Source organism: Amblyomma maculatum, chromosome 3 (assembly GCF_055883805.1).
Source record: "Amblyomma maculatum isolate TAMU_Amacu chromosome 3, ASM5588380v1, whole genome shotgun sequence".
NCBI classification, from domain to species: Eukaryota; Metazoa; Arthropoda; class Arachnida; order Ixodida; family Ixodidae; genus Amblyomma; species Amblyomma maculatum.
The window spans coordinates 209,444,673-209,469,946 of record NC_139346.1 but is presented as its reverse complement, the minus strand read 5'-3'; the positions used below and the strand labels follow the sequence as shown (position 1 = coordinate 209,469,946).

General features: G+C 43.3%; 1 protein-coding gene across 2 annotated transcripts in view; it reads right to left on the bottom strand.

Moving 5' to 3' along the window:
- Window positions 1-24,470, bottom strand: part of Vps11 (vacuolar protein sorting 11) — a 29,655-nt gene extending 5,185 nt beyond the window's left edge. For both annotated transcript variants that reach the window (XM_084599492.1, XM_084599491.1), the window contains exons 1-21: window positions 24,242-24,470; window positions 24,105-24,173; window positions 23,873-24,046; window positions 23,739-23,789; window positions 23,536-23,604; window positions 22,618-22,935; window positions 21,028-21,149; window positions 19,809-19,870; window positions 17,707-17,866; window positions 16,449-16,523; window positions 15,686-15,764; window positions 14,148-14,294; window positions 12,410-12,695; window positions 11,761-11,936; window positions 11,093-11,143; window positions 8,505-8,593; window positions 7,665-7,739; window positions 7,506-7,592; window positions 5,673-5,889; window positions 1,073-1,152; window positions 730-789 (exon numbers count right to left, since the gene is read on the bottom strand). In XM_084599492.1, coding sequence (XP_084455618.1) covers window positions 730-789; window positions 1,073-1,152; window positions 5,673-5,889; window positions 7,506-7,592; window positions 7,665-7,739; window positions 8,505-8,593; window positions 11,093-11,143; window positions 11,761-11,936; window positions 12,410-12,695; window positions 14,148-14,294; window positions 15,686-15,764; window positions 16,449-16,523; window positions 17,707-17,866; window positions 19,809-19,870; window positions 21,028-21,149; window positions 22,618-22,935; window positions 23,536-23,604; window positions 23,739-23,789; window positions 23,873-24,046; window positions 24,105-24,173; window positions 24,242-24,256 — 2,462 coding nt within the window. In that variant the 5' untranslated portion in view covers window positions 24,257-24,470. The remainder of the gene's footprint in view (window positions 1-729; window positions 790-1,072; window positions 1,153-5,672; window positions 5,890-7,505; window positions 7,593-7,664; window positions 7,740-8,504; window positions 8,594-11,092; window positions 11,144-11,760; window positions 11,937-12,409; window positions 12,696-14,147; window positions 14,295-15,685; window positions 15,765-16,448; window positions 16,524-17,706; window positions 17,867-19,808; window positions 19,871-21,027; window positions 21,150-22,617; window positions 22,936-23,535; window positions 23,605-23,738; window positions 23,790-23,872; window positions 24,047-24,104; window positions 24,174-24,241) is intronic.
- Between the last annotated feature and the right edge of the window lie 804 nt (window positions 24,471-25,274).

Here is a 25,274-nt window from a genome sequence, read left to right as displayed (position 1 = left end):
TCCGCTAACGAAAGCACTGTGCCCTCGACAAAACTGCCACTGCATGGCGCGGAAGGTAGTCTGGTGTGCTTGCGGCACAAATAATTCCTGGAGTTTGTGGGTCCATACGCCACCAGTGTCTCAGAATGCAAGACTTCTTTTGGGTCATACAGTCAAAATAAAGACCCATTTTAATCAACCTTCGTGTAGCCTGTACCTTGCAACAGCACAATGAAAAAGCTCACACAGATATCTTTAAAATGTCCTGTGTCACCCACTTAGTCCTTCCTCACAGCTGGATCCCAAGGATACTTCCTCCACACCAAAGCAGTATAACACCCTCATTAACTTGCAGGTGAAGAGAAGAGATTACATCCCTTCTTTCCTTCCGTCTTTTTCGTGCGCCCTTTCACGATGAAAAATTGCCAATTGGCCCAATGTTCTACTTTATGCGCTCTTATCTATTCCATTCTGTTCTTGCATTTTGTGTTCTCTATGTGCTATTTCATGGTTACCAACTGGCTCAATGTTTTAATTTGCCGAGACAATGATGTGGTGTGAGAGACCCCCCAGAAAATTCGCCTAACAGCGCTGTGAAGCTCAACACTAAAAACTGCAATATAAAACCTAAAGGCCATATAATGTTGGATATGCACCAAAAAAGGGGGAGGGGGGAGGGAGTCATTGGGACCTCTTGACAAAGAAAAAGTGACCTTGGTTTAGCAGGAGGCCCAAAGTAGCCTCTCCTACCTGTGCTGTGGCAGGCATTCTGGGCAGTCTGTGTCACTCTCTGCGTAGTTCTCAAAGCACCTGCAGTGGTGCAATAAAAGTGTCAATCATGAGGGCGCAAGGTTAAAGCATGCAAACAAACCAAACATCAGCTCTGCAGTACAAAAACAGGTCCCGTAACTAGTGGGTCAATTTTAAAACCAGTCTAACAAAGATGCAATAAAACAGAATAAACCCTGTCGTAATGCAGCGCTGACTGTACTTGAAACACACTACATGACATTCTTTTAAGCTAGAGCACAGTAGATGCTTGCAGCAGCTTTAACTGCAATCTGGAACAAAATGCGAGAAGTGGGCCGCTTACTGCTGATGGTAGGAGTGGCCACAGAGGAAATGAACCGAAGGCAGCTCTAGCTGGTGGTTGCAGCCTGAACATTTGGCATCCTGCAGACGGCAATGAAATAACAGTGCTGCTTCTAAGCAAACAAGACGGAAGAAGTGGAACACAGTCTTTTTTTCCAAGTTCAAATTCAAGTTTGCTGTCGATTAATACACAAGGCTTCAGAGTATGTATTGCAGAAAGAGGTGCTGGAGTGAAAAACTGTAATGGGACTCCTTATTGATAAGTGGGAGAAATTGGTAAGCATTAGCTTGGCAAGGAGTAAACAAACATTTTATATAAAGAAATAATACAAAAACTGCAATAAAAGTTATTATATATCAAAGCACCGGGAATAGAAACATTTTAAAACGGCAATAAAAATTCAGCAAGGAAGTTCATGCATAACTGCTATCTATGTTAGACAAAAGAAAATGATCTGCAGTGAGGTACGATTAAGTACAACTGACATAATGTAATGACCGTTTGAATAAAAAAACAGATAGTGAGCATTTAGCTCTGAAAGAGGCTATTCCGATGGCTAAATACAGCAAATCTAACTCTCGGTTTAGCATTGTTTGCGCATACTTTTGATGGTAGAAAGTATTGTAGAGAAAAATGCATGTTGTTAGGATTACTGAAGCTAGTTTTACTAATAACATAAAGCAAATTACTATCAGTGATCAACTGAAATACAGTAACTCAAGTTACATTTGATTTGAAAATGAATTGGAAGAATATGCAATTAATTGAAAAGTGGAGTGACTGAGAATTACAATGACTATGTGCAGTGAATAGAATGCCTTGATTTTAGATGCACTCAAGAGGAGGTAAACCAAAATGATATGCAAGTCAACAGGAACTAATGCAGTAATAGCGGTGATTTATTGCAGGTGTGCTAATATCCAAAATATCGGATATGAATCGAATAGGCTTGGTGTTCAATTCATACTGAACTCATGAACAAGACACTGGCTTTCATAAATCCAAAAAATTGCAAAACAATATCTAGAAAAATTGTCAGAAGATCGAGTTTATTTGCCAGGAAGACCAAACAAATGCGCCTTGTTCGCTTTCTTCTGCACCATTTATCGTGTAGAACCGGTATATTTGAACATCGACTGGCCTGAACCTCGTGTGAAATTCCAAAAGTCGATTTTTCAACACATCACACGTAATCAAAGCAAGAAGGCCAACCACCCACTTTGAATAATAGCAACGCGAAAATGCACAATTTTTTTGTTCGACCCTTTCATAGTGTTTTTTTTTCTTAAAGCCCGCCAATGGAACCTATCTAGTCGCATTTACAACTCTTCTTTGTCACATTTTTTTGGTTAGCTGCAACGTGGAAGAAAGTCGGTTCGCGGAATTTCACACGGGGAAGGGCCAAGTCAAGGTGTCAACGACAGCACAAGCGACTGAGTAAAACGTCTCACCTATCACACAGTGCATTTTAACTCACATATGTAACGGCAGGTATGGTGTAGACAGAAGGGCTCTTATAATTTTCTTTGAAGTGGCAGCATAGTTTCGGTTCCTGAGCTTAAATGGCAGTCCGCAGCTATGACAGCTATCAGCCGTTTATTCCACAGCCAAACGGTCCCAGTTGTGTGTGGCTTTTGAATGCCAATTGGCATGTCATTGGCTACCTTATTTTTAATAACAGTCTCGACATTCTGATGCCAATGTGCATTCTCCTTGCTTGCACGTTGTTCTTCCAGCATGTGTCGGGGCCTTTTCCGTGTTCGTGCAGCAGAGAATCCCCACAAGGCTTCATCGCATTTTCAAAATTTTGGCACTGTTTACGATTGCGAATCGAATAACAAACATATTCAATTCATATTCGAATTCAAATATTTGCACACATCTGTAAAAGAAGGACGCACTAAGCAGCGTATGAAAGAACACAACTTGCTGATGCATACGCTTATGATAGTGCCAAGATGGCATCATGTTAAGAAAAGTGAAACTGAAACTAAACTGGTGAGTTATACAGTAAAATTTCATTACTTTGGTCCCATTAAATTCGGATAATTCGTATACAGCGTCAGACGCTCGTGAATTCGAACAATGGGCGGCCTTGCTCCGGTTAATTTGGGTGGAGGATCGTGTGAAGGTACAACCAGCGCAACCCGCGATCACCGGAACAGACCATCCCGAACATCAATTGCATGGAACAGCAATGCCCGCACATTTCGTGTTCACTATGGCAGTCATGATAATTGGAAGCTCCCTATTTCTGAAATATAGCTCAGTGGCATAGTTTCCATTTCGTTTTCTTTTTCACGTCAATTCGCAGCAGCGATTGGGCGTACGCTTTGGCCAGTGGATGCTGCACTACTGCAGCTGTGTCGCAGTGCGAAAAGGGTAGCGGAGGTTTTACAAGTTTGAAGCACTACTGTAACATCCCCAACAGTGTGCGTAAAGTTAAGCACTTGAAGAAACTGGGAAAAACCGCCATTCTCACTTGGGCTTCATCTCAAATGCAGACAACCATCATGCTTTGGTTTATCAGATGAATTCGCTGTGATGCGAACGGTTTTTGGCAGTTTGTTCAGGCCCATCGATAATTTGAACATTTTTCTGGTCCCTTGAAGGTCAAATCAACGAGAGTTTACTGTATTTTGGCAATGGGGGACATCTGCTTGTTGCACCTTTGATAGCATGCATGCCTGCTGTGCTTGGACATCACTGTTAAGTGCCATTCAGGCTTGGCAAGGTCAGTTTTGATGATTGCTGGATTACCTGGCTGTACCTCGACGTGACCGTCTGTTTCAATTAACCAATGCTAGCCTGCTCATGTCCGAACGAATTAAAGAGTGTTTGAGGCCAATGACCTTTATGGGCATCTGCTGGGACTGTGCTCCCAATTTGAATTATCTGGATTTCTGAATTTATGGGGGTCAAGTTACAATTTTACTGCATATAACTCGAAGTCGAGGTGAGCACATCCTCAACTCCATTACTACTGTCCTGCCCAGCATCTACATTTTCACAACTGGTATTCACTGACAGCCTGCAGTACAGTATGTAGCTGCTCAATCTCGGTAAGAATTTTCCACAGGCTTAACCATAGCCAACCTCTGAGAAGCACCTCTTTCTGTGCCCTAGTCAAGGTTGTGCATATCCTCATAACTTGAGAACATAATCAACTTGCCATAACTTGACAGGCACATGCTTGATAGCCGAGTACCAGGAACGCACTGCCGTCAATGGGAGTGAGCGATTCAATGTTTGCAAAGAATAGGTTTGGTCGTTCCAATTCTTGAGTTTGCTTTATCTCCGCAACCAGGTTAAAGAAAAGTCTCAGCATGATTACAAGTGTGTAATGCAAATGTTTCAGTGTTAGCTGTTGTGTGACAGCAAAGAATTTTTCACAGACGTGTGCTGATTTTATCTCAAGAAGTCAGAGAGCCAGAGGTGAATTCAGACTTGCCCAGGAGTGCAGTTACGCAACTTCTTAAAAACGATCACTTACAGCAGTGACAGTTGACCTGTACGCCTGTTTAAGCGGTATTTACAGAGGGATCCCAGCTAGGATGAACGTGGAAAAGAGGTGCACGACATCACGGGCCGGGCAAACTCGCCCCTGCTCTTGAACTCGCACATTCACATGAGCGATGGAGAGTCGCTGAGAGTGGTGTCGCTCCAGCCGCACACAGTACGACAGGAATGGAGAAGTACAGGGAACAGCCGTTCCTGACTTGATAGTGTTTTTTAACCAATCAGGGAAACAATGAAGACAAGTTTAGTGGAAAAAAAAGAAAAGCGCAAAAATAAAATTAATTCGCCTGAAAGGGAAGGGACCCGCAGAGGAAGGATTGAATACAAAAGACCAGGGTGGGTAATATGTTATCTGCTCGGACCCTGCTATGTGTTTTTTCTCCCCTCTCGGGGGCTCAAGGATCGTTCATGCCGGCCTCCCCATGCCCAGAGACGGCAGCACAAAACCAGAATCTGCAACACCCAGCAGCCCTTTGGCGTGACGTGAGCACAGTCGCCCTCGCTCAGAGAGGAATTCCAGTACCTGTGTGAATACCGCTTTAGATACACTGGTTAGAGTATACAAACTGAACCCCCATGTGAAAATGTAGCAAGGACTACTTTTGCAGGCTGAGACACTTGGTACTGGATTTGCCCCCTGAAAAGACTTGGAGGGGCTTGCTACCTTCCTCCTAGTGTACACCTCCAAAAAAGCCAGAGGGCAGGCCCCTGGACCAACCACCTTCTGCAGCAGGGGTCACTAGGCCATAGGTTGCCTCCCGCCCTCTTTCCTGCCCCACTTTTCCTCTCCCTTTTCCATACCCCCTAAAAGTGAGAGGGGTGCTACCCTGTCTCCCCTTTACCACCTGCCAAACGAGGCAGGTGCACTGCGATCACTCGTGACTGCAAAAACTGATCAATAAGCTAATAAGAGCCAACACTAAAAATTTCTGTGTGGGCATAGAAAACAAGGCATACGAGTGGATACGACATTAAAAAGAGCGGCTTTTTTTGCCATTTTTTGATATTCCATACCTGCATCCCCCCCTTAAATGAATACCCCAGAAATTATCCCGATTGTATGGCAGCTGAAAAGGCTTGCCTGGAAGATGCGCGGACCATGGCGCAGCTCATGCATCTCCTGGCGGACGCGTTCAGTCTCTTGGCGGTACTGGGAAATCAGGCGCTGGTGCTCGTCCAGCTGCCGACTCTCAGCCTGTAGATGGCGCACCAGGTAGTCCTTGAGCGCCGACAGGGGCGCTGGTCGGGTCATCTCCACCACCAGCACGGGAGGCAGCAGGCGCCCTTTTTCCACCTGTGCGCTCACTGAAGTCAAGGATCATGCTGCTCTGCACTGGCTGGGAGGGGAGTTTCAAGGCCACACACTTTTATAGTATCACTAAAAAGGTACTAATAAGAAAAGCTGACAAACTTCTACCCTGTGCTGCTTAAGGGGACACAGAGGACAACTCCATGCAAATATCGTTCTCAGTAAAAGTTGATTCCCTGGCCATTGCTGGCTTTGCTGATGTTTGTCCAGCAGCAGATGATGTATTCATTGCCAAGAAAATTGGAGTTAAAATGTCTTCACTCTAGTCGATTACAATTAGTGTTGGCTTTACAAAACGCAGGTTAACACGGTTCAGAACTGAATAGTGGTGTAGCATAGCCTCTGAGATCTGCTTCTGAAACTTAAATTTTCCTGGTCGAAGCACACACTTGAATTGTGAAATTGGCCCGTTATGCGACACCTGCATTTCGTTTTTGGGTCTCTTCTGGCTCATGACAACTCTGTTTTCAGCCAAAGTACCCAACTGGTACAGGCCAATTCGAATTTGTCCATCCATTGAATGCAAGAACTGTGCAAAGATCAGTGTTATGTCACACACTTTTGTGCCATGCTGCAATGCATTTTCCTGTCCCACCATGCACAACTTCCTCCTACTGCCACTACCATTTACCCCTCCTCTTCTCCTCTCCCCCCCCACCCTCTCTCACCACACATACACTTATGAGGGAGTTCATGCCAATAACAGCTATTGCCGTCAAAAAGCCTCTACACAACAATGCTGCACTACATATAGGATGCTCGAGTGGAAGACTACAAAACCACTTCCGCCAAATGGGTTCCCTGTTGTACCCTTGTTACTGCATGGGTGCTTCCAACTACAGTTCAATTGGCCATCAGTTGACCTGAATGGCAGTTGGATGTGTTACATGGCAGCGCCAACTGCAGTTGAGATCTCAGCGGTAATTCAGTTCGAACACAAACTGCGTTCGACGGTTGCAGCTGAACTGGTCAACTGACGAGATAACTTTCAGTGGACGTGCCACATTGGGCGAGCGGCGGCATTTCCAACCGTCATGTGTTTTCAAATCATATGAAAGGTTGCTGTCTTGGCTATGAAGTCCCAACCTGCGACATTTACAATGAAATGAATGTGCACACTCAGCCCCGCAAAACGGCTGCAGAAAACGCCGACTAAGCGGTGAAGCCAGACATGCCTCAAATGAACTGTAGTGATTCTTTGTGGTGATTTTGTGGCATACTCGAAACAAAAAATGCGTGAAATTAATACTGCACTTCTTGTATTCACGAACTGTTGCCACAAGTGGAGATCACATGATTCAGAGATTAAAATGAGTTTCTCTAGAAGTGTCGTTCAGTTCAGTGCCAGTTGGTAATCTGAACTGCCATTAGCTCAACAGCAGTTGAAGCTACATGTGTAACAAGGGTGTAAGTGCACACAAAACCTCCGCAAACAAGTCTTCATGCCTTCATGCACTTGGCATTGAGACACACACACATGCGCGCACACACACACGCACACACACACACACGCACACTGCATCTGATAAACAGACCCACAATCTAGCACTCTGCAGGAGAACGCTTTGCAGGTCACGACACCCAGGTCCAAACAAAAGGATATGTTGCAGCACAGTAGCAAGATGTTGGCTAGCACCTTCGGCCCGTGCAAAGAAACCAAGAGCTTGGATCCAAAGGTTAGGATCATAGGCACTGCAAAAGTCACAGCCCATAAGTGTCAAGACTTACCACCCGCAAAGCATTGCATAAACGCAGTGCACACACCCAAATTTCTCGCACAACTTGATCACGCCATCATAGTCACCCTGGTCGATGTGGTATGCCAGAATCTGATGGTACCTGCAAGATACCAAATTAAACTTTTCAGCTAGAAAACCAGAGCAGCATATTGAAAATATCCCAAACAGCTAAGCTGCTGAAGCTAACACTACAGGCCCGCATGCTAAAAGGTAGTCACTATACAGGTTGTTTAAGACTACGAGAAATTAAAATGGAAAATAAAGCTCTCTTCTGTTCGCTGTGGTGTGCATCACAAATAAAGCTGTTAAGCAGCAGGCTGGTTCATTAACACAAGTTTTTTTTTTTTTACTAGTACAGCTAGGCTCTTTATTTATTGAGGGACTTGAAGGCCATCATAAGTCATATCCATGACAGTTTTTAGATTTCTGATGATTGGGCTTGGTTTATAGTGTTTAACGCCACAAAGCAACTCAGGCTATGGGGACCCCTTAGTGCAGGGTTCTAGAAATTTCACCCACTTAAGGTTTTTAAACGTACGCCGACATCGCACAACCATACTTTTGTCTCCATTGAAAAGCGCTACCACGGCGGGAGTCGAATCCGTGTCCTTGGGTTCAGCAGTTGAGCCCCCTCACCACTGAGCGATATGATTTTTGAAAATGCCATTCTTGTTGCTGTTACAAGGCAACAAATTTTAGTGCTGCACTTCACGCGGAAAATACTGCACAGTCTTTATTCTCAATATGGGCCCTCTTAAAAAAAAAAAAAAACACTGTTCTGTATACTTTCATGCTTTTCTCAACATGTAGGCTTCATTAGATAAGCAGTACATGGTGCAAGAACCTGACCATTCATGGTACTCACAGTTTAGCCTTCTCGTAAAGGTGCAGGATGCCTGCCTTGAAGCCATTCATCTGGCACAGCACCAGGGCCTGGTCCAGGTCGTAACGTGACTGCAGCAAATGCAATGTTTACAAATTGGACCAGTGACATTTTCACCACAGGCTAAGAGATGAAGATGCTGTCTACTGGTTGTGGCATTGGTTTTCAGGGGCGCCCGGGAACTTTTGATCAGTGCAGAGAGTTACAACATTTTTTACTGTTACATGTGAGACAAGAATTTGTATACCGCAAAAACCTGCATATAATACGAAGTTGCTTCCCCGATTTTATTATATGTCTGATTTCTGCCTCGTATTATATGCTGATCTGAACAAATTTCAGCCAAAACTCACAGTTCAGTTCCAGCCTCATTTTTATCACAGCTACCGGCATCAGGCTTCCAGTGAGAAGAGGCGTTATCTAGCAGTGGCACCAGCTGATTGTTTCGATGGCTTTGGTTTCCCCGCGTTTACCTTGCAATCGTCGCGACCACGGTGGCCGCGACGCATACGCGATCGGAAGCATGCCGAGCACTCCTCGTACAGTCTCGCACCTGTCATGGGCCTCTCTCTAGCCATACTGGTCATGCCCTACAGCCAAACCAGGAACCAGTACTCCCAAAGAGCGCGTCGGTTGCACTTTCGAGAAATGCGGACAACCGGACGTGTTCATCTCTAGTAAGGGACTCTTGGCAGACGACACATGTACTCGACGACAACGATCACAAAAACCCCAAATCTGCGAACACTTGCCGGGCACACACGTCGCGTGTCTGTGTGCAGTGCTAGACACGAACAGGCACGAGCGCAGTGCGTGATGGCCAACGATTTGTGTGTTGTCCCGCATTCGAGCTGAAAGTGGCCTACTGGTTTTAGAACAGCCGGAGGACCCTGTGGCTTCGCGACTGCTTAAGTGAATGTGAGCTGCTGCTCTTCTCACGACACATGAAATTCTCCAATCAAGCTTGTCAGCATGAGAAGGGTAGCGAACCAGCACTGGCACATTAAGGCTCGTGGCTCTATTCGACGCCTGATGTGGGGTTGCGTTGGATGCAAACGCGCAGAGCGCGTACGATTTGCGGGACAATCGCGAGTGCAAAAAATGCTTTTGTTGGCCTATGCTCGCTTGCATTATATGTGGATGAAAACCTTTTTTTTTCCTGTTTTTGCTATCCTGAAATTACACATTGTATTACATGCGGGTCCATATTATACTCATGTTTTTGCAGTATTGGCATACTTTAGAGGCAAACAGTGAGCTGGATTTTGAACATTGCAAATGTTACAGGTTTTGGTTATGAAGTTAACATGAATAATGACAACTGGTTGCAATTCAATTGAAATATTTTCGACTGCTTAAATTTTGATTTCAGCCATTATTTATGAAGCATAATTTGGTGCTTTACTGTGAGTTCTAGTAGGCATTATTAGTCATTCGAGGCATTCATCATGTCTTAGAAATGAGAAAAATTTAATTATTTGTCTTTATAGCTGAAGCTAGCTATTTCCCAAAATTAATACGAATAACTAAATAATTTCGGAATTCACGCATGCTTCACACTTGCGCGTTCACAAAATTGCAGCCTTATTCTTCTATCAACAGATTTATACCCAATTATAATCCTTACAGTCCAAATCTGTTCCCACAATGAAAACTCAGCGATAGTGTTTGTTAATAAAACATTCCAGCACATCAGAGAAGGAAGAAGTAATGGCACCATGGTGCACTTCTGGGCACAACATGGAACTTCAAGATGTCCATCTCTGTTTTCCGTTTTGGAAAAGCTACTATTTTCTAGATATAAAATGCCCCCACAGGGCTTTTAAATGTGTACCCGGCAATGCTGACTTAGTGAAAAGTGTTAGATGCTTCGGGCCACATGTACAATCATAGATTCCATAACACAGAGGTGTTAAGGGAAAAGGAATCATACAGTGGTAACAGTAATACTAATCTATTTTTTTTTTTTGTAGACTAGCTAATGCCTCATTTAAGTAATGCACACATAACAATGTAATACATACAATAAAAATTTTTTTCACTAGGTAGCTTAATTTGAGTATGGCCTAGTGTCTGCATGACAAAGGAGTTTACTGAAAGTGGTCAAGTAACTAAAGAGAGCTTGCTGTAGGGATAGTTGGTTTGGGTTCATTTCTGATTTCAAAGGTACTTTTAAGAATTTAGGAAACTATCACTTACATCATGGTTTGAAAATGCAAAAAGGTATGAAGTCCACTCAACGTGCTTCCTGTCCTCTCTCACTGCTACATGGCACATATGTTGAGCCTATGCAGCCCCCAATACTCTATCTTGAGCGACACATACTTCCGTGGCCGCCCTCTCTCCTTGAGTGAACATATGTTATATTGGCAGACACAGCTGCCTAGACGTGTTCACATAACAAACTGCAGCTGCCAACTGACACACTTCTGACATCACTTCTCCTGTAAGGAACATTGTTTGGATATCTCAAATGTGAGGCAAAAATAGAATACTCTTAATGATATTTTCAAACTATTTGGAATTTAGAATATTTTCACAATTCCAGTTAAAAGAAGTCCAGCACTCACTTGCATGCTCCGCAACATTTCCATGATGTGTTGCTCCCGGGCTTGCCGTGCCTGTGACAGGGAAGAGCTCAGGTAAGCAGCTCTGAAGCACAGCTTTTTACTTCAGGATATGCAAAATTTAAAAGGTGGAACATTTCTGGCTTTCAAGAGGTGCCAAGAAATTCAGACACCATTGGCCTTTTTCCGCAGTATGCGTGAAATCAACAGTAAACACACACATAGCTCCTCATAAGCTATCCATGATTAACAAGTCAAGTGATTAATCAGGGTTTAATACAATTCAACCAAAATGAAAACAGCACACAAATAATGAAAAGGGTGCCTGACACTTCCTACAACAAGTAAAATGTCTATGCATGGCCCAGAAAAACGAGGTCAATCTCAATTTGGTTGCTGTACTGCCAGCCAGTCCGGGCACTAATTGTACATAAAAGCTACCTAATAACCAATACTGGTACTTGCTGAGCCGAGGAGGCTACTTATCCTTCCACAAATTATGCTCTGAACAGCTGTACAAGAGTAAATTATGAAGACAGAACAACGCTGGGCACTTTGAGCCAAAGTCTACCAGCCATCTGCCTTTTTACATACATTTCACTAGGATGAATGCTGCTGCTAGCCCCTCCAACAGGAGTACCTGTCCGCAAGTGTACTCTCCCACAGCTCACCTCAGGGTTAGCTTCTCGCTTGTAGGCTTGAAGGTGCAATTCGAGCAGAGTGTTGTAGACTAGGCTAGACGAGTCGGGCTGCACCTCCACCATGTGCTGCAGGAACCGCAGCAGCTCATCCGAATTGTTCACAAAGATGTGGATGAAATCCTCTGGCTGGGATCGACAGGGCCATGCTGCACAAAGAGATCAATCTTATTTCTAGACAAAGTAGAAAGATGCAATCCTATCCCCACTGGTTAGGTAGGCTGTTTACAATTAACTTATTTGTAACATCACTAATGCATGTCATCATTTACAATGGTCCTTTATTTTTTCCTTCATGCTGAACATGCTTTAGAGGTCAGGCCAGTGAATGATGGTGGTTTTTTAATTACTACCACGACTTGAACAAGCAATGATGCCAAGCATATTACAATAAAGACTAGAGCTCGAAATCCTAAATTCATGCAAAATTTGAGCCTAAACAAGCCTTAGGTACAGGTCATATCCACAACACCATATCCACAGTCCACTCACTGATAATTACTGTGTTTTCTTTACGGTCCAGAATAATGCTCCCCATTTAACTCTATTTTCTACCTATGAAGAGAACTCCTTTCTGTTATGCCACTAGTCCTTGAAGGCACGATGAAGTGAAATTCCTTACTGCCACTGCGGCCTGTGCAGAGCTGCATGAGCAGCTGTGTTGTCTCAGTTGGGATGGCATCCAACAGTGCCTTGCCATACTTCTGTAAATAGCCCTCAGCTTGCGCATGGTCCAGTTGGCTGATATACTGCAACGCATCGGCATAGTCCTTGCAGTCATCTAGCTGGATGTGCAGGTATAGGTCATGGCAGCCATGCTTCTTGGCCAGGTGCCGTGCTTGGGCGAAGTAGCCAGCCTGACGGCAGACCCGTACGGCTATCTCCACGTCAAAGGCCACATCCTCTGTCTGCACGCAGAGAGAAAAACAATGTGATGCAACAGACATAACACAGGTACAGTCACAAGCAATATGAGAGGCAACAAAGTTTGAGCATTGATTTCTTGATTACTCAATAATGATGTGCAACAAGCGCAGTTTTTTCAGCTTTCTAACTAGGTTTCGGCTGAATGCATACAATATCGAACGGTTGTGCTCATTTATAACAGAGAAATATGGAGAAAGTTAAAAGTTTTGTGCAGAGAGTTTGTTCCCTGCCATATTGCTCATGACTGCACATAAGTCTACTGCATGAACCACTGCATCTTATTCTTCTTACTAAGCAGTATTGCACTGCTAAAGGCTGTTTGGCACTGGCCATAGTAAAGCACCATAGTAAAGCATAGTAAAGCAGAATTTTTATGCAACAGTTCAAAGAGAAGAATTTAACACTCTTTTCAACCAGGCCAAATCATGTATGACTTTACAAGGCAACTTTTCATATTTTAGAGTGTTCAATATTGTACTTGACTGCAACAATCTGCATTCTGTTTTATATCCCCTACCGAGGATTGGGGCAGAAGAAGTGACATGTGCCAGAATGACAATTTTTGCACGCACACTATTTGTACAGCTTCCACAATAGCTGACACTAAGTATATATATATAAAGTATATATAAGTATTTAAGTATATATATATATATATATACTTATATAAAGTATATAAAGAAACATAGAATACATGGCTTATTGCATACAATTGAAACGAATTGGTCATAAACACAGTGTCTGCAGTCCAATTTTGACACTGACCCAAAATTAGCTTAATTATCTAACACATTTAAGTAATTCAAATACAAGCCACTGCATAGATGTACTGTATAAGGCATGTAGGCAGATTCATGCATGAGTAAAGTTGCAGTGAAGCCAAGGAAGCATAAACTTTACATAAACTGCTGCACAGTTTGTGTTCAAACACAGATGAACAAATACAAATTTTTTATGTTCTCTTTTCTTATACTATTCTGAACATGACAACAGCTATGTGAGCCTGCAAAGAATATTTAAAGAGAACTCAGTCCAAAATGCTACCTTCATAAAACAGAAAAAAACATTTCATTAAGTACAGCAGCGCGTAATGTCAAATGCGATGTAGTACAGTCAAATGTTTCACGGCCTAAGTGAGGGACTAGAGCCATTTCAAATGCACCGTGTCATAACTTAGCTATCATTCTTCAAGCAACAAAGAAAAACCTTGAAAAAATTGTATCCAGTGAAATGACAGGTTCATGGCATTCTATAGCATGAAGTGGGGCTAGTTGGGGAAAACGACACTGTAAAAGGGCTGCACAACTAAAAGAGGACCATATCCTGTGCCATTTTTTTTATCTTGAATTTTGTTTAGTCCTGTTAAATGCAGTTAGATCATGCAGCTTCCAGTCCTTCCTGTGAAAGGTGTGAAGAGGCATAAAGGTTTGCACCATGATGAAGTTTGTGAGCTTGTCATCTTCCTCAAGCTTGGTGTAACAGTTGAGCAACAGAGTGGTGTGGTCCTCGTTGGCAAAGCCTCGTCGATGCAGCTCCTGCAGGTATTCAGTCAAGTTGCCAATCCGCTGAGCATCCAAAAACTGCAAACAGGAGAGGGAGGGAGAGAGAAAAGTTAGTTAGAGGTGCCAAATATTGAATTTTGCAAATATGAATCAAATACCAGTAGGATAAAAAACAAAAACAAAAAACACTTTTAAATATCTGGGCAGTGAAAAAAACAACAAAAAATAACCGTTGTTCGTTTTGTTTATTTCTGAATTCACATGGTATTTGCAAATTAAATTAAAACTGCACATGAATGTATGCCCTACTGAAAAATGCAGTATAAATTTAATACAGGCCTCCGTATGCTGTTTTTCTTTTTATTGTGTGTGTGAGTGTACAGGAAGGACCTGCACGAAACACGGAGGAAATGTCATATTGCTGTTGAATTCAACAAACTCTCATTATTCGTCTTTCAAGGGAGCAGAAAAAAATGTCAGAATTAACCCAAAGCTCTAATTATTCAATGGGCTCAAACAAACTGCTGGGAACCATTTGCATCACAGTAATTTCATCTAATAAACACTTGCATGATGATTGCATCTGAGATGAAACTGAAGTGATGACGTTTTTTTCCCAGTTTCATCAAGTGCTTCACCTCGTGCATGTTGTCGGGAAGGCCCTCTTCTAGAAGGGAAGGCCCCTCTTCAAAAAGAAGGACCCATCGCGTTTTTAGAATACTTCACTAGATAGTCACGCGGTCAAGCATTGCAGTGCAGCGCACAGTGCAGTGAAATTTTTCAGTGTACCAAGTAATTTTCGAATATTAAAAAAATTTTGAACAACAGTTTTTCAAATACGAGTACAAATCGAATAACTTCACTTTGCTTCACTTCATATTCTATTCGAATTCAAGCTCCTCATCACAATGGCAAGAATGTGGGCCCACATCATATTTGTGTTCTGTTCTGTCTGTGATTACAGTGCTTGTTATTGCACTGCTTATTGTGATTAATGTGGGTGAAATGCGTATGCTCTGTGCCTGGCACAGAGCATATGCATTTCACCCACATTAATCACAATAAGCAGTGCAATAACAAGCACTGTAATCACAGACACCAAGTTAGAAGCTTTTAAAATCCTAGACCTGTGCTGCTCGCTTTGTAATGGACTTCAGAAGACAAGAACAAGAAGAAGAAGACTGACAAAGAGAAGTCCACTTGCCTAAACGTTGGCTCGACTTGTGAACTGAGGCTCCCCCTCATTCCTTCAGTGATCTTTCATACTGTGTAGCTAGAAAGCCTACATGTACTGGCTCCCTATGTGTAGCCATTTTCTTTCTCTAGTTTTGTTTCCAGAAACCTATATCAGCAGCATGCACCTGCCCATAACATGCACCTGCTTCCACTGCATGACTAAACAGGTACCTGTGAAAAGCTATGATATGTTTGGAAGTGATTGCATCGTGCACATGGAAGGACAACTTTACCTTGCGAATCACGTAGGAGGCTTCCAGCTTCCCAACGGTGCGCAGGTACTGCTGCACAGCTCCTTCATAATCACCTTTGCTGCAGGATATGTCATAAAGCTAAGCAAACCAGCACCTGACAACAAGAATACTGAAAAATTCCATGCATTAGATGTACTTAACATGCAAAACTGACACAGCATATCGATGATTCTGCAGTGCACAGCAAAAGCAAAGTTGTAGGGTTTGATTTTCAACCCACTTCAGAAGTGATTGGAGACACAGCCTTTTACTGATGGACATAAGAGTGTATTGAGACCTGAGCTTGAAAATGTTTTGTTTCCGTAGACTTGTTTCCTGTAAAGTGGCCTTTGATAGGAGACAGCCTGCCTGCAGCCAATGATTATACAGATATCCCAAGAGAGACGGGGGATTTTGGGGGGGGGGGGCTTAAAATCTACCTAGTCTAATGGGAGTCTTCAAAAAACCACCGAACCAACCTCATAAATGTGTTGCACTGAGGCAAACAACCTCTGCCTGGCATAATAGAGTAACAAGTCACTTTCAAAAGTTTTTAGACCAGAGAACCCAGACATTTTTTGCCCTTCCCACTTAGAGCAACAAGGCAACAACCAAGGGAATTACAAGTGGCCACGTGCTAGACTGATATGCAAGGTCTAACTCGAAAGCAATTACATTTCTCAGAAAGTTAAACCCCTGTACCTACAAGCTGCAATGAATACCCAGCAGTTAACTCCACATTCTGTAAGCATTTGCGACCTACCTGTATAAGTGGTCACCATACTGACGAAATATGTCAGCCAGGCCATCCTGATCATACTTCTGGCTTCTGGCTAAACTGCATAGAGAATATGCATGGCATCAAAAATGTATGAAGCAAATTTTATTTTGAACATCCACATGTGCTAGGTGTATGCAGGCAGATGACAAGTAACCTTCAAACACCTGTTTTTATTTATTTATATATTTCAAGAGTCTATAAACGACTTTATGGGTGTGCATAACATAAAATGTGGAACAACAAAGCTTTTGGATAAATTAACAAACTACAAGAGTTCAACACCAAAAGAACACATACAGATGAGAACTTTGCCTTTTCAATGTTGCAGGTTTATGTAGCTTATGTTTTGTTCTTTTTTTGTGAAAAAAAAAAAAAAGCCTGTTCACCTCCCTTTTCTTCAAAACTGCTTATTGTAAGCTCCTTTGACACATTACACATGCACACACACACATGCACGCATGCAAGTGCTTTGTATTTATTAAAGCTTTCACTAGAATAAAAAGTTGATGAAGTTGAACAATACAATAAGAAATAAAACATAACTGGTTAATAGGCCACATACTAAGATGAAGCATGCTAGATGGGTATGCATTCACTATTACACACATGAAAACAGAAAAATGAAAAAAGAATCAAAATTTGCTGAGAGTTATAAGCAGTGTATAATGAGTTCAATGTTGGACTGATAATCACCCAATGCAAAATTCACGAGAAACTGTACTACTTCAAAGTGAGCAAGGTTTGCAGGAATGAATGAGCGCTACAAAGCAAGCCACATCATTCCAACTCTCATACATGTTATCCTCTTGGACATAGTGGCAACATGAAGACAAAACATTTGAAACAAATCACGATAAAGACTTGCGGACATGCGCCAATGCTCCAGCTGCTCCCCCAAGCATAGGAACAAAACTCCACTGACAAAGCTGAGTCTCCAGCAATTGCTTTGTCTCCAGTTTCGTTCTGTTTCTACCACCACATTTAAAGCATTAGTCCACAACACGTGCTGAAGCTTCTAATTCACAGAACACAATAAAAATAAAGAAATATGCAATGTCAGGGCAGAGGCAGAAAGGAAATGGAGCAAAAGGCAATAAGCACAAAATGCAATCTCCAGCAGGATGCGAGTAATACAAAATGATCCATTCCACCTTATTCGCACGCCAGTGCGGGAAGACATGCCATCATGAGGATTTCACAGCACAGAATATACCAAGTGCGTCCTCCCAAATGGACCTACCTGATGGCCAGCGAGTACTGGTTCTTGCGAAAGAGCAGCTCCAGCTTGCTCTGGGTGTCCCTCTCGCGAAGGCAGTACAGCTTGCCTTCTTGCACCAGCACATACAGGGAACCCCACTCTGCCATCACGTCCACCACACCCGGAATAGCTGCCGAGTAGGCTGCATGAAGCATGACGGAAAAGGCGTTTCTCTCCAGCCAGTCATACTCATTTCCATACTATGGATGAAGCCCTCACAAGGATAGGGCGGCTTGCTTTTTTAACATAACAGCTTTAAGAAGTGTTGTGACATCTATTTAGAGAGATAATTAAATAAAAATGCAATACCACTAGCTTTACAAAAAAACAACAACAAAATGTTACAGTACAGTAATCAGTGTTACAGTGTTACAGTAATCATGCCAAAAACATGGCCAATAATGCAATGATCTAACTAGATCACTGTATGTGCAATACAGATGATGTATATGAAATAACGGGGACTTTTCTTACTATGTCAGAGCTGTAAAATAGAGATTTCCAGAAGTAAAACTGAACAGAGCAACTAAGAGCTTTCTCAATTACAGTGACCTGTTACTCTCGATTTCAATAAAGTTTCAAAAGCAATAACAAAAATTTTTTTTTATCCTGATTGCATGAAAATGAAGGCCTGCCAGGCTGGCCAAAGCTACTACAGTCAAGCCTTGTTATAATGACCAAGTAAAAAATTGTAAAATAGTTCTATATAGGTAGCTGAAATTCACAATAAAAGTTTTCATAAGAAAGTCATGTAAAAGCAGCGAAATTTGCTAGAGACATGGGGAGATCTTTTTTTAAGTTCTATCAACATTTTTGAAGACGCTCGAGGCGATTCCGGAGACTGAAAAAACTGAGCGCCAGATAGTTTGGCTTCTCTGCACCAACACTAATTAACTAGCACCGACGCCGGCAGACGGCAGGCCAAGCACCAGCTAAGGTGGATTTTCGGCATCACAGCAATGTGGCGTGAAAAATTATACATCAGAATGAATGGTATAACAATACTTCGTGACAGCCGATGTAAAAGCATATAGCTACAAGGCTTTAGTTGTCCATGTCACTGTTTCCACGCTGCTATGGACGGGTTCAAAAAATGTTGAGTCATGCTGAGTGCCTGATTAGCAACCACCATAAATGCTGCTGTATTTTCGGCGGCGCTCTTGGTGAATGCCTACAAAGCATGCACCTTCGCAAGAGCGCTTGTCGAACCACCAGTCACTTGTGTACTGCGGCGAAGCATGGCACCTGAGATTCGAGTGAACATCATTTGACAATGGGAGTTCGACATATCATTTTTGTAGCGAGCCATGTTTGATATATAAAGTGGAAATTTCATGCGTTTGTTAGAAATATTTAAGAAGAGCTCGATTCAGCCAATAATTTACAATATCTGCGCTCACTATATCGAGGTTTAGCTGTAATTCTGATCACTTATTAACCAATATATTGAGTTGGTGAAGCAACCTGCTTTTCTCTGAGCCAAGCTGCGCTTGTTTAGTGACTATGCAAAAAATTGAAATTCGGTTTTAGCAAGTGACAGTAAGAGAAATTATTCTTTGGCCAAGTTTATACTACAAGCTGGTGTCTGCTCATAGCCACTAGGTTCAGTCCACACAGGCAGTGACATTCTTTAGCACAAGAGGTGAAAACGAATAAAGTGATTCTGTGACAAGCGCTTGAACCCTGTAATTACTGTCCCCATTATATCACATGTGTAATGCAATGTCAAGGCTCAAAACATGTCTTATGTTAACCATTGCAACCACAGGACTCCACGCACACCATGTGTTTCAGATTCATGATGGAATCTGCAAACAGAACGAAGAGGACAAAGCCGAGGTTTGGGAGCGCGCGTGCGAGAGACTGAGCGTCATGCTGGCATATTGAGAATCGAGAGGACAGCCGGAGATTAAAGATAGCTAGAGGCGTCCTGGTGCCTGCCCTATTTCTTTTATAGTACCATGAAAAGCGAGAGCTCAAAACACATTCCATAAGTCTCTTTGAAAATAGCAAAACTGTTTTGACGGCTGTGCATAAAAATCAGCTCAACAATCAAAACCGATTTTTCTACGTGCACAACTCACCTACAAACTTGTTTTGGATATCGTAGATGGTAACTATTGTTTTGTCCAGGCCACCAGCACTCCTAAAGGAAAAATGCAAAAAGAAGTCGAGGAGAACTGAAAAAAGAACCTTAGCATATGCTTTTCCCTGAAAGTAAATGTAGTACATCCCCACATCTTAAATGTTGCCCCCAAAACGAGACAATTTATTGCCGATTAATTGTGAGAATGCGATAGCATAGCTGATCCCTGAAGACACTAGTGCCATAGTCACCCACAGTGTGGCCCGCTCTCATAAATGCCATTGCACATGTTGGTAGATAGCTTTACTTCCAACCAATGGCTGGCACAAGTTTAGACTAGTAATTCTGCGCTAGGTCTCATACAAATTCGAACATAATCAGTTACATACTTGTGCGGCAATTTGGAAGCAGTTTTTACCTCGGAAACTGATTCTGACAGCAACTTATTGCAGGGAAAACGCCTAAACAGCAATGTTATGTGATATCATAATACCACATTAAAATAGTTACACACAATCAATACCCTAGACTTAAGTACACAGTGCCTGGACAATCACACAGACAGAGAACTCATATTATCCCCACTCGTTCTCCTGTCTTTCCATTGTGCATTACTTTCTATTCTCTGTTTCTTAGGGCAGAAAAGTGTTCTCTCATTTCAAAAGCATGAAGAGGTCCCAATTCTCTAATATTCCCTCGTCTTTCATCTCGGGAGCTGGATGCCTAAATATCTTTTGTCACCCTCACTAAGTCTCATAACACTTATGCTGCTCTTGTAAGTAGTAAAAAATCCTGACAGCTTCCGGCAGGCTTCTTCAGGTAGCTGTTCTTGACACAGCTATCACAACAGCAGTTGGTTCTTATACTCATCAAGTTTATCAAATGTTGATTTCAAGAGTCACTGGAAGCACTTATACATTGACGCCAAAAAGCACGTGGAAATATTTTCAGGCACCGCATTGAGACGACTAGACACAGGTTAAAAAAGACTACTAACATTGTTAAGTGAACCTTTGTACCTTTGATCCATGTCTAGTATCTATGCAACACCTACACCTGTAAATCCTTTTATTAGTTAACCAACTAGCCCGAACCCAAGCTATGCTTAACTAAAATGGAAAAGTTTTGAAAAGACAGTGAATGGCCTGAGGCACTGAATTGGAAATGAACAACTGACAACATTTAAATGTGCTTCGGCAACCAATCAAAACACCCACCTGGTTGCCTTGGCATCCCTGGCCACGAGCACCAGGTACGTGCGAAACCAGCGTAGCAGCAGTTTCTCATCCTCAAAGACGAAGCAAGAACCACGACCCTCTGGGTGGTAGAAGTACACAGCCTGCAGCCAGGCATCTCTTGTCACTATTGTGGCACTACTACAGAACAAGTTGAACAATGGCTGGCTGGAACCCCCTTTTTATACCACAGCCAGGAATAAACAACTCTAGCATAACGATTATCTGAAAAGCATAAACCACAGTCTGCTAGTTAAAAGCTGAGAACTTTTTCAGGGCTGAAACTAAATGTCTGATACAGTTAAGCAGTAATAAAAGGACACTGTCATTTTAAGCTCTGCGCTGTTAATGTGTGAACTGTGTCACAGCACCCCCTAATAAATGTGTGTAAGGCTAAAAAAAATATCCTCAGACTCCTTTGCCATTAAAAATAAGGCTGTAAAATCATCCTCGGTTGTGTAGAAAGAGAGCTTCTTCAGCATTCAAGACTGCAGCACTCCGCGACTGCCTGACAGAATTATCTCGAAACCTAAGTCTAGCTCGTGAAACACAGCAGTCAACTGGCAGTACTGTTTTTAGTAATATAATATCATGACATCCCATCACTAAGAATGTAAGAAAATATTAGCTATAATTTTGTTGGCATTTGCATTGTGCTCCTATGGTTTCACATGGGTTCTATAGCACTTCACACAAAAAAAGCAAAATGAATGAATGGCTGTGCTGGCTGCGCCCTCTGCGCTGCGCATTTCTTTTTGAGAAAATGGTTCTTCGGTGCACATTTTTTCTATAAGATCCGCACTGCGAAGATGCCTAAGCACGTGAAGCAAGTTACTGCAAACTTGTATGCTCGGAATACAGTCCGTTTCCGCAAGAACCACTCTACCACAAAACGAGTGTGTAGTGATACGCCTCCATTTTTTTTCTTGCGGACTACTTGCATAGCTTTCGCTGCGTTGCACCTGATGTATGAAACGGAGTATAGTTTTGGTAAACTGCTTTTCATGGGTCCTTTTAGCATCATTATCAAAAAGAAAGCACGCACCCAATATTTGGTGTCAACACTACTTAAAGAGGGCAATGCAATAGCAATGTGTCTGGATCCACTGCATACGGATGGAACTCAGACAATGACATGCAATGCACAGCTCGAGAGAGTGGCTTAAGCATGCAGGATGGTTGGCTGCAGCGATTGCGTAGTGTTCGCTTGCAGTGGTCAGGGAAGCAAATCTGTTCTCGTTGCCACAGGATCAAAACCTAGTCCTGGCGCCACCGGGGCCATATTTATTTCTTTCTTTCAAGGTCAGAGCCCTTTCTCTCTACGCCGGCTGTCCTCTCCTTGAACGGCGAAGTTGGCACTGGCTATACATACACAGCCTGGTTTAGGGGCTCACTGAGGTATCTAATGATAGCAGATTAAAAAAACTATTTAGCAGACTTTATCACCTAGAGTCTAAGCATGCCAGACAAGATATGCCACTGTCGCATGTATCAGGCTATAGTACTTGGCTTCTCTCAAAACCCACACATCATCCCTCTACAGGCACAGGAATATCAAATGGAGTCACTCACATCCTCTCGAGCGACGACAAATTCACTTTCACTGCTGAGTGCAGCACACTGTGGGGCACAGCCATGAGCGTCCAGCACAAGCTGCTTGGTGGGCTGCCCTTGTGCACCAAGAAGCAGTGACAGCACCTTGTTGGCAGTTGCCACAAACAGCTGGCTGGCCCCAGCAAATGCCAGTGCATTGATGGAGCCCGATTCCAGGTCCACGACAGTCTGACGGCTCTGCTGGCGTGTCACGTCTCCACGATACAGAAGGAGGCGTCCATCTTCCAGGCCCACTGCCATCAGTGTCAGGCGCTCGTCCACTGCCAACGACTTGGCCTGCTCAGAAGAGCTCGCTGTTCATAATGTGGGCCTCCCAAAAGGTCAGGCAAGAGATAATACCTAAGAACAATGTTCTAGGCTCAACACACCATCTTTCCATTAGTCAGTCACCAACTACAGCAAAGTTCAAGTGCTCATATTCACATTTTGCACTTCTCAAACAAGTATTGTAGTTCGCATTTGACAGCGCTGACAGCAGCTCACTTCAACACAGTACAATTTGATAACCGACCTTGCAGTCAGCAAACATTTTCAAGCAGGTCTTTCTCCCAAAGGTCATTAAGCTTGTGAAAAAGGGTGAGGAGGTGCAATGAACTTCCTTTCACGTGTGCAGTCTTGATTTTTTCAAAGGAGTGCACCAATCACAAACAAACTCACGCAGCATCATTGAGCTCTGCAGTTCTCTCAAATGTTGCCAATCTCTCGTGAACAGAACAGTAAATAGACCGTCATTTTATACGTCAAAAGCTCCAGGCATCGAAGTGATAATCAAAAGGCAGCAAGGAATTTGCAGTGTATATTCATAAAAGATCAAAGATGTTACTGTGTAATGAGCCAAGAATTAAATATGATTCCTGTGTAGCAACAATTACCTACCGGCGAAGGTGTCGTACCGGCTGCAGCTCGGACGATCCGGCAGCAATGAGGAACTCCATGCTTGTCAATCTATGCAGGGCAGCACAATATGAGATTTACACTCTACTGAACAGTTCAATGCAGGTATATTAATAGAGCTTTGTAATATCCTGTTCATGCATCAACTGCCCGATTAAAAAAAAAATACGGACAACTTGACTAACCTTATCCTGGTTCCAGACTTTAACCAATGGGTTAACTCCGCTCTCGTCCGCCTGCACACCACAAAAGAACCTGCTGAGGGGGCAAGAGGACGCGGCAAGGATCACCAAACGAGAAGATGATAAAGAGCACTCACACCGAGGGTGACGAGCAACGCATGGTTTCGCATCTGCTGTACTAACTCAACAGTCAGTTCATAGGCACGATAGGTGGTCAGCTGGAGTTGCCGGCTCACGCACACCACGTGACCGCCCACTTCTCCCAAAACAAGCTGGCCTCGACCGCTCGCGCTACATGTCACGCTCAGCTCCTGCGAAAGACAACTCATTTTATTAGCTGTAGCTGCATCCTACCCATCGAACACTTGCCTGTAGACGGTCGAATGCCTTTTCGCCATCTCGGACCACCTCCTTATCGAAGAAATTGAACCTGCGCCACTACGAGTGATCGCTTGTTATTGTCGGGGGCAGCGCTGTCACATACATGTAATACTAGTACGACTCACCTGTTTGAAGGCCATCGCCGTCTGCTGCGCCGTAGCAAATGAAGCAGAGTCTACTGCCCTTTCGACATATGGCTTTAGTCGTCAGCACTCTCGGTAGGAACCTTCGTAGGAACCGAGGCTGAACGCAAGGGAACTTTTCAATACGCTAAAATCTCAACTCATTCTCATCATCCGAAATCAACAGACAGGAGGCGGGCACCACGATCGCACTACAGCTACAGTGGCTACAGCCAGCTGTAGCCAATGGTAGCCATTTTGCCGATTCTAAATAATGATGTTGATGACAAAATAAATGGGCGCGAAACTCAAAGAAGCGACAGCGTACGGGCGCCAGGCGGACGCATCGATAGTGCAATGCGAGTCTTTACAACTTCCTCGACGAGACCGACTTTGAGCGCTTTCAGGCAGCAAATGCAGTGACACGTTTCACCTGCAACTTGTGTGTGCCATAAGAGGAACCCCCAAGTAACTATCTGGTGTCGTCGTCCAAGGCACAGTGGTAAACCGTTCAGGCGTAGATGGCCGGCCACCTTCCATGCCAAAGTCTGAGGCATTTCGGCCAGTTAACTCCACTACCGGTGACGCGACTAAATTCGCGCAAACACTTCACATCTTGGCATATGCCCCCCTCATCATCGGTAAAAACAGCGATGTCGTCTGCATACACTAACAGCTTTACTTCGGCTGCTTGTACATTGAATCCCTGATTGCTATTATTCTTGAGTATTTTCAAGCAAAGTGTCTCTATATATATGCAAAATAAAAGAGGGCTTAGGGGACAGCCCTGGCGTACGGAAGGCTGTACACTGATGAAGTCCCCTAAACATTTGTTATCAATCTCGTCGTGCAGCTCTGGTACGCCAAAGCCACTCCCTCACGGACAACAGAACCGATCATTCCCATGGTCTAAAATGGCAAACAACAGTTCGTGAGCGACAGTCAAATGTCTTCGCTAAGTCAATCTGGAGAAAGGCCACCCGACCATTACTGTCATCACAGTATTCTAATGCTCTAGTGAACACCTGAACCGCGT